The following is a 9,946-nucleotide window of genomic DNA, read 5'->3' as shown; positions in this document are numbered from 1 at the left end:
CTGATCAGATTTAATTGAAATTTGAATGATAGGACAAATGTTTCAAATTCCATGCACAGACAAGGTCAATGAAGAGGTGCTTGATATTGCATGAGCAGAAAGAACTCTAAAGAATGACATCCAGAAACAAAAGTATTTCAGCCATTTGATTAGGGCTGAAAAGCTACAGCCATCTCTGATAGAGGGCAACATGAAGAGGGGTCAACCTAGACATGGCCGGATGGCAGACATCACAGTTACTGCAGTCGAGCTACAGTGGAAGTGTGAGGATGGCACAAGACAGATGAGCATGACATACCATGACAGCAGCAGGAGAAACCAGTCTTCCTCAACTAGGTAAATTGATTTCTGGTGACATTTGTTGAGGGACAGAATGCTAGCTATTCATCCCATTGAGCCTGCTCCACCATCTTTCTGGGGTGGGGAGGAGAGCGGTCAGCAATTACTAATCACAATTCCCTGCCATTTGTCCACATCCCGCAAGGCTCATTTGCCAACTATCCATTATCCCATTAAACACTTAATTGAATTTACACTATTACACGTACCCCAGATGCCAGTCTCCTTCACGTGAAGATGTTTTCCTGGATTCACTGTTGATCAGTGTAGCACAAAATGGTAAGATTACACTCAAGGGCTCAACATGAAAACAAACTCCACCACTCTCTGGATCTTTGACCATGATTGCAAATCTTCTAGATGATAAAGAGTACACTCGAAACTCTGGATAACGTCTCCCCTCAAATAATCAATTGCAACATGGCATATCACCAATCAACACCAACACTATCAGTACAGCAGTCAGTACCGTGGAGTGGGCTCTCACCACCCGGTCAGCAATATCAAACCCCTTGTCCACTTCAAGTGGGAAATAATGTAAACAGAGGTTTGAAACAGTCATGTTAGAAAATTTATCAAATGCTAAACAGTAGTTTGGCAGATTTATATTTGCAGAAATAGTGATCATTTGATTCTCATTTTATATATATATATATAATATTTAAATACATTAGAGTATACAGTGCTTTATCAGAACAGTACATTACAGATTCAGTATCCAAGCAAAGAAAAGCAGTTTAAACTGGCAGAAACATTACTCGTTAATAGTTCCTCTGATGAGTTATGTAGATGGTCCAATAAAGCATAGCACTGTTACAATGAGGGCCCATGCTTGGCATATCCCTGCAGAATATTTATTAGTATTTACTTGTACTGAAGGCAGCAATTCGGGGCTTAAATAAAATTTTGTCCTTCCATTTCCTTGGTACTATTAAAGGGTTTTTATACTGCTATGATGCTGGTCATAAGCAAGTCAAGTTCAGTAGCAGGAGATAAGAGCAAGATTGACTGGAAGGAGGAGCCAAAATATGCACGTGCAATGGAGTTGAACCCTTGAACGGTGGATGAAGAAGGAGGAGCAATTTGCGATGTAAAACAATCAAGAATTGAGCTGAAAGTGAGCCTCTCTCCTGGACTCAGGATTTCCCAGGGAAGAAATCATTGGGTGAGTTGTGATCACACATAAAGCCATCCTCAGAAAGGAGTCACAAGGCCAGTACCTTCCATTTTCTACTTTGCAGCTTAATTGGGAAACACGTTCAGTCAGTCAGAAAAAATGCAACTCCATACCTCAAGGCAAAAACCAATGCTAAAACAATAACCTATACCATGATTCCCCACATTAAGTCATTAATCTGTCTAATGCTCAGTTGCTTGTGAGACTTGACCATTTTACAACCACCACAAAGCTCACAAGTTCAATGACCAAAAAAAGTTGACAAATTAATTGGGTTGCGAGTTTTCTGTTCAGTCACTGAAGATCTGACAGCACAGGGACCTTGAATCAAATCTCCTCCCACTGGCCAACACGTCTGGATTGGGTTTTATGACCATCACTTGTACGATTAGTCAGGATAGAAGAGAAAATCTCAATCCTGCCAAGAGTAATGCATGCCTAGAGTGTTCACAAAGCAGATAAAATAAAATTGTATTTGGTTCCCTGTAACCCTACCCGCCCCAGTGACAGCTACCAGCCAAAACCTTGCTGACCCAGGGCCCCATGTTGGTAAGGCACAAGAATCAAATCTTATCTCCTTCAAGGCAGGAGAAAGGCTGTCCAAAGTTCCACTAAAGCACCTGCACTGGAAAGGACATGTGTGGACACTGGGTGAGTACAGATAAATCTGCTCTGGGAGTGGGAGATAGTAGGGAGGAGATAGGATAGGATGGGATGAAAAAAGTTATTAAAAACCTAGGAGCACAATACAGCTAGAATCTATCCCTCAACAAGCAGTTTTTGATGACATTAGGGCTATTAGTTGAGGAAAATTAGCTTTGCGTGTGGATGAGATTTCTATGAGGGAGGGAATTCATGGCAGGATTGCACATACTTCCGCTTGCTCCCTTATCCCATGATAAGGTTTGAAGCTGCAGACGCACATCAGGAGGCAAGAACATAATGCCAGAAGTGATCACAATGGAGCATAGAGTCGTGTGGCAGTTAGGGAAGGGGAGATCCAAGACTAGCAGCTTCCCACATGCAGAGGTAAAAGTGGGACAGAAAGTCTAGGGAGTGGGTCTTAAAACATTGTGACTGTGGCCTTTGATCAATCATGAAACACCAAATCATATCCTTGAGATAAAAACAATATCCTGACAGTACGGTGCAGGTCCCTCAAGAGTTACTTTTAAGAAAAACTGGTTAATATTTCAGGAAGAGCCCTCGTTAAGACAAGATAGGTCTCCATCCAAAACTATTCTTTCCCCTCTACCCCCAAGATGTGACAGACCTCCTATTATTTCCAACAATTTCTGTTTTAGTTATTTAGCATTTAAAAATAATTAGATGCAACTTGGAACCTTCCATCTTAGCAAGGCCTTTGCTTGGCGGAGACGACAAAGTTCTAGAAAAGGCAAGACAAGAGAGAAAAGATCACCACTGGTTAATGATGGACTGATAGTGATGTGAATTTTAGTTAACTAACAGCACGAGTGATCAAATTTACCTTGTGATGTTTTCACTGCATCCAGAGTAAACTAAACTTTAACTTTGCCAGATCCCAAAACACAATGTTACTATTGCAGACAAAATCTTTTGCCAGCGGCTCACGCTGCATTGAATGGTCTTTTTAAAAAATGGCTCAAATATATTGCTCTGCAAACTCTTCCTGTAAACCAGTCACAGGCTGCGAACAAGAGTACACACTACTGCATTGCGTTGGTTCGTGTGTTAACAGTTAGCTAGGAGCATGCAAAGTGCTCCTTTGACCTCAAAGGAAACAGAACAAATGAAATGGGGCAAGTGACTTAGAGATCACTACATTCTGCATACCTCTATCTTTTCATGCAAAAAGAAATTGCAGCACTCAGGCAGCAAGTCACTCTACATGTGCGAGTGCAGGAGTGTGGGGGATCTTTATGGAATATCACCCTGTACACTACATAATTATCCCAACTGCAATGGGATTTCAGCAGAGAAAGCCCATAAGCTACATGTTATTTCAAAGGAAAACCCCTGCTATGTTCCAGCCTTGCACATATACCTGTGACAGTAAACAAATATTATCCATCATTTTCTTGCTCTCTACCATTGCACCATAACCGTTAACAATTGCTACTCAGTTAGGAGGGAGGGAGAAACATGAGCGTGAAAGGGATGGAGGCAGAAAGAGGTTTCTACTGAAAAGAAACAAGCTACATATTCAGACTGAAGCTATATGGGTATAATCTTTAAACGGGCTAATGAGGAAAAAAAAGAGTTCCTCCCTAACTTTTGATAGGTAATGAGCCAGGATAATTCACATGCAATGCTCACAAGTGAGTTACACTCAGACCTGCAAGCCAGAGTCTTGAAAATGTTGTACAAGAACAGTTTGGTGTGCTACATGTATAATCTGTCACTTTTAAATCAACTTTTCTTCCTGTGAAACCGATGTGAACTGCTCGTCAAATTCACAGGGTTGCATTTTTTTTTAAACATTTTGCTCGGGGAGGTGAGGGATACCTGAGGAAGTGGAAGGAAACCCACAGAATGATAGGGCAATAGACAGCCACTCAACTCACCAAACTACACTGATGAGGATTGATTCTAGTGGGGTCTGCTGGGGCAGACTCCTTGGACTGTAGAACACTGTGCCCCAATGTTGACAAAAATAGGGGTGGAACAAGCAGAAAAGGGCCCATTGCAAGAGAAAAAAAAAAATCGCACAAAACAGGAGCAATATCAATATGGCTTCATCAAAACCCAGTTTAAATTATTGCCCTTTGCTCACTCTCCCCAGAAGGTACAATTCCATCGATCCTAGCCTCAAGTGCCTTATCCAAATGGTGCTTGTAGATGCAGCATAGTCAAGTGTTGGCAGGCTGACTGCAGAAGGCATCACAGGCAATTTCAATGTCCATACACATACTTTCTAGCAATGGTTGCTGAATGGTGAGCCGGAATTCATAGGTTTTTGCCCTTTCTAACCTGGGTGGATTTTAAGCGCACCTCCACCAATTACCCCAGCCTCAACTGTACTAAAACTATGTAAATGATGCATTACAAAATTAACTTTAAAAATCACACAACTCACTTAAAGTTTGCCTAACTTTATTATATTTTACCCCCCCCCCACCCCCACCTCAAAATTATTAAATAATGCTGCGACTTCAGCTATTGCAAGAAAAAAACCCATGGGGTAATAATTTTAAAAATCGGTCCTAAATGGACCAGAATGCAGAATAGTTCAAGTATTTCACTGAACGCAGTCAAGCCCAGCAGAGCAGATGCAGCCTCTGAGAAGCCTGCCTGATGCCAGAACCCCTTTCATACACAAGTAGCAGCTACTTAGGGGTGGGTGAGAAAGGGGATCGATTTCCTGTCATGTTTATAACAGGATGGTTGCACGTGCCAATCTTGGTCATCCAGTGCAACATATAATTCAGAGCACCTAGCCTTCCACTGCACGCACACCAGAGGGAGGAGGGCGTTGGATTAAAAAAAAAATTCTGTATATTCTGTTTTCTAGAGAAAAATCAGCTGAAGTACAATTCACAAAAAACGTGTGCTGAGTAACTTTTAACTTCAAACACCCTGCAATGGTGCTCCATTCAAACCTTCAGCTAATTACTGCAGCTGTGACTACAAATTCAAAATAGCATTAAAAATGGGGCACTTGTTCGCATGGGGGTTTGATTTATGCAAGTGTCAAACTTCCGACACCAGGAACAAATGTAGGACTTTTCATTCCACCTTTCCTTTCATAATTATCACCCAACTTGTCCTAGATGACAAATATTTTATGTAGGGTAGTGGGGGGAGAGAAGGGGACTTGAGTTTTTTTTTTGCATTGGCTAACTAGCTCCAGCTTACACTGAACAGAACTGAAAACAATGTCAGCAAATGGCTGACACTTGAACTTTGGTTAGTATACATCAGTACATCATCTCTATCACCAGCAACAGGCCTTGTATCCCACCTCCACAACCCCCTGCTGTTGGTACAGAGCTCAAAAACACTCTCCCCAGACCTGACCCGGAATTTGGGTAGATGAAATCTATAATGGTACCACTGGGGACACTGCACACATCAAGTTGAGTGCAGGGGGAAGACATTAGAGGCTTATTATGATCTAGCGGTGATAACTCAACAAAGAGCTAAACAAGTGAACAAGCAATGCAGAGGTCAGCACACAAGTAAACTGGTGAGGGAACCTAAGCCAAACACAACTGATCCAGGTGCAAAACATTCTCTACCTTTTAAATTATATTTAAAAATAGACAGGGAATGGACCTCGACATTCAAGGGAAAGCTGCTGCTCAGCTTACAGGGCTGAATTGCCTCCCCAGAGTGGTCAGTGTCCCACTGCTCCACTCAAATGCATTCAGTTGTGAAAGAGGAGCAGGCAGAATTGGCCACTGCGCCTCTCTAATCAGTTTAGTCAACAGGCAGTTATTGTTAACCATGTAAGATTAAACAGGTTTGCCTCTCTCTCCCAGAAAAACTTGTTTCACTAGAAATCTGATATATAGGGACATACCGATACATCACACCAGGAGGTGGCACTGTTTTTCTCATTACACTTGTCCCATCCTTTCTGCACAGCCCTTTGTTGAGAGCTGGCACCTCCCACAATATTTCCCTTGGAGCCATCAGCCCAGACACTCTTCCCCACCCACTATACTCTCGCTAAAAAGTCTCCCTCTTTGGAAAGGGTTAATTAATATTGTCCACAACAAAAACCAAACCCAGGAAAAGTTACAATTGTCAGTGCTGTAGTTTCTGTTCTTAAAGTGACCGTATATGCTCAAAGTGGAGGCTGACCAGCTCTGGTCCCAACTGCTCACTTTCCATCCATACACCTGCAAGTGAATCATTTTGCTTTTTCTCACAGGCTGCGTGTTAAAAGTGCTCCCAGTTAATGAGCTTTAGCTGAACAAAGGGCAATAACCTTGCCCACTGCCCACTGACTGGGCAATAGCCCTACACCATGTGGCTGTGACTACGCAACACTCTGGTCCTTGCATCTGTGACTTGGGGCTGAGCAGGGAGTTGAACATACTCTGCTGCTACCCTACAGTACTGTAGATCATTGCAGTCCCACTGTGCTTTACATTTTAAACAGTCAGTGACAGAAGCCAGTAACTGCCCATATCTCCTACAACACAATACAATAGAATATGCTGTTAATAATGGCTCAATTGCCACTTAAAAATGAAGAGACTGTGTCCCAATTTCTCAGCATTGATAGCCTGCCCTGTCAGCAACCCAAGTCAGCCCCTAAAGCAGATTCACCCACAGAGCATGTTTACAGGACCATCCCCACACACAGCCCCACCACCCCCCACAACCCACTCAAGATAATTAGGAAGCAGGTTCCATAGAGTTTCAGGATAATTGGAAAGTGTGCAGTGATGCAGGGACCGGCATGTTGTAAGGGAAGGATTGCAAATCAGTCTGGGGTAAGATGCATCTACTGAAACAACCGAGTTTAGTGCAAAGATCATTTCAATACTCAAGGGCCTCAATCTTGAACGACGACTCACAAGGGCATCTGTCAAGCACCATCTTTAATCCTCCCCCTCTACATTTTCAAAACCGCAATTTCAGCCAAGAACTGAGCGAGGCTGAGGCCCACAGGTACTTTGCAGAAAGGGTAGGCCCGCCTGGGTCCAGATCCCTTCGGATTCAAAGTGCCATGGTTATGGTAGGGAGGGAAGGAATAGAGAATAGGCACCATAAAAGGTGACCACCATTGATATCTTGTTCTCTCAAATGAAGTTTAGTCACAATTGTTCAATCTAGCCAGCAATGAAACTGGTCAAAGGTATAGTTTTGTTGACACACGCTAAGACAGGTTAGCTCTTACATTAACCATAGGTTTAAAAAAAACTTACAAGTTTTTATCTCCCCTCATAGCTCATGGGTCACTGAAAGGACTATAATTCCTGGTCAACTACTTTAAGCAATGCAGTTTTACACAACAGCTTTAAACTAAATTAAACCTCGCAGTGTGGAACAGGCATTAGCAGACAAGCAGTTGTTCCAGAGACACAGGGCTTGGAGGGGTATGGTGGGTTTTGAATACACGGTATAGTGGGACATGAGCTGCTCTTTTCCCCTTCTCCCAACATGCCCAGTTTCCCTCCCAGATGTCAGGCTTTCCCCACAGGGGCCTGTTTGAAAGCAGCAAGGGCAGGGAAACTGCAGCAAAGTTATTGGTCAGTTCAGTCTGGCGATTGGGAACCGAGAAAGCAGACGGCTAAAGTAGAAACGGCTGGCTCTTCCCCCGTTAAAATACACTTGTCGTGCTTCTCCAATAGATTTACAACTGGGTGGGATTGAGAAAGTGAAAAGAAACCCAGTTAGCCTGAAGAGCGGGGAAGGGGGATGCAGGAGCAGGCCGAATCTGAATCTACTAAGCAGACCCAGGGGTCTTAGCAAGGTGCCATGGTTAATGCCAGGCGAATGGTATACTGAGTACAGAGGGCAGCTACTGAGACCCTTGTGCAAAGTTTTTACGTAATCATTATTTTGGCTTTTTATATAAACATGCTGTATTGGCTTCTGATCACAGTTACAGATTATTTCTTGTTCACAATTAGCAGGGCTATGTAGCTTTACAGTCATTTCACATGCATACCCTTTCCCCTGCCCTCTCAAAAACATGGGCCATGTAAAAAGTATGGAAGGCTGGGGAAGGGGGAAAAGAGAAGTGTTTCAGTACCAGCCACAACTGCGTTTTATATATACTCTAAATTCATGCCGCAGATTCAAGGCTAAAGGCTCCAAGTCAGTGATTTGAGAAATATTTTGGTCCAGCTAGTGTTCACACTAACACTGGCTGCGCTGAGTGTGTGTGGGGGAGGTGGGAGAGGGACGGTTATATGATCTTTTCCTCTTTTCCATTCCCCCTTCCACAGCTGAAGCTCGAGGCTAGTGATACATTTTTCCAGAGATTTTCTCCTCAAATACAGTATAACCATGTTTGCAGTCGCAGTCCTCCATATCTATATTTTCTCCTCTTAAAAACACAGACCGCAAAGCGTACTTGAAAGAAACATGATTGGGTTTGGATTATTCCAGGACCACCATAACCATGGTTCACTGAAGTGCACCTGGTTGCAATTTGAACCAAAACCATTTTAGTGCAAAAAAAAATAAATCAAATATCAGTTTCAGGGGACGAGGTGGTTAGGAAAGGGTTAATACAGATGAAGCCAGCCTGTACCACATGTCAGCTCCGCCATTACAGTCCAGTGTCAGGAGGGCAGCCAAGCATCTGACAGAGCTAGTGCATGGAGACAACTGTTGGAGAAACCGAGGAAAGAAAAATAAATGTTGGGGGTGTGCAGGAATTAAGTGCAAATCATCCAGTAGAATCCCCCTCGCACACTGTTTCTTAATGATGTAGTGGAAGTCTTGTGCAATAATTATACACGTGGGATAAAACATGAAGCAGGCTTCTCTCTCCAGCTAGGACAGTCCACTGTGTTCCCATCACTGAGAAGTAGAGGGGGCCCAGGATCATCAGGCTAGTCAGCCAGCAAGCTGTTCATGGGGGTGGCATTCTCCCTCTCCGTCCAGTTACGCTACCACCATGTAAAAAATGGTTTTCTGCTCTGGAAGCTCTGTGTGGACAAGTCACTGCTGCGATGCTGGCTGCGAGTCGTCTCCACGATGACGGGTGTGATCTGAATGAGCATCAGAGGTGACTTCCCATCCTTCAAGGCCTGTGTGAGATTTAGGATCTTGGGGTTGAAGGGGGGGGAGGCAGAGAGGAATATGGAGGGTGGCATGAGGAGCAGAGAGGAGAGAGATAAGGAACAAAGGAGAAAACAAATGTTTTACATTGACATCAAATCGGACATAAGACGGCAGATAAATCACAGGGCTGGTTCAATGTCTGTTGGCTCCACAGTGACAACTCAAGGGAGTGGAGGGAAGCAGGGCATTTTCTTCCCTGTCCCAGCTAGTTCACTAGCAGACCTTCAGTACGTCATCCATGTTGCTATTTATCCTGTGTAGTGTCATACTAGGCAGATTCGTGAAAGGCTATTCAACTGTTCAGAGGAAACAGGAATCAGAGCCAAACTTCATCCAGTGCCCACTTGAAGCAAATCTATGCATAGCGAGTCCAGACCGTACAAGTGTTATCCATGCTACTTGACTACAAAGTACATGAACTAAGCCTGACCCACAGCCTTCCCCTACAATTTTCCATCAGCATCAGTGGTATCAAGGTTGGAAAGGTGGCTGTGACTTTCATACTCCCTAGCTCAGAGGCACTTAAGTCAATCCCCTACTGCAACTCAAGCAGGGACAGATCACTGCACAAATCAGGGACACACTCGGCTGCTGATGGCCAGTGTGGCAATGGCAACATTCTGAATCCAAAAAGAATTACTTCAATTCCAGAGCCCACTAGTTTAATCAGATAGCAAACATTTGATTCATCTTCCTACA

General features: G+C 43.5%; 1 protein-coding gene across 2 annotated transcripts in view; it reads right to left on the bottom strand.

The window, feature by feature from the left end:
* Positions 1–897: 897 nt before the first annotated feature.
* The window catches only part of pi4k2a (phosphatidylinositol 4-kinase type 2 alpha), a 55,962-nt gene continuing 46,913 nt past the window's right edge, over positions 898–9,946 (bottom strand). For both annotated transcript variants that reach the window (XM_078565051.1, XM_078565052.1), the window contains one exon: positions 898–9,231. In XM_078565051.1, the coding sequence (XP_078421177.1) occupies positions 9,073–9,231 (159 nt within the window). In that variant the 3' untranslated portion in view covers positions 898–9,072. The remainder of the gene's footprint in view (positions 9,232–9,946) is intronic.

This window comes from Cetorhinus maximus, chromosome 20 (assembly GCF_964194155.1).
Source record: "Cetorhinus maximus chromosome 20, sCetMax3.hap1.1, whole genome shotgun sequence".
Classification (NCBI taxonomy): Eukaryota; Metazoa; Chordata; class Chondrichthyes; order Lamniformes; family Cetorhinidae; genus Cetorhinus; species Cetorhinus maximus.
The sequence above is the reverse complement of the archived record's forward strand: the minus strand, read 5'-3'. Positions and strand labels throughout refer to the sequence as shown.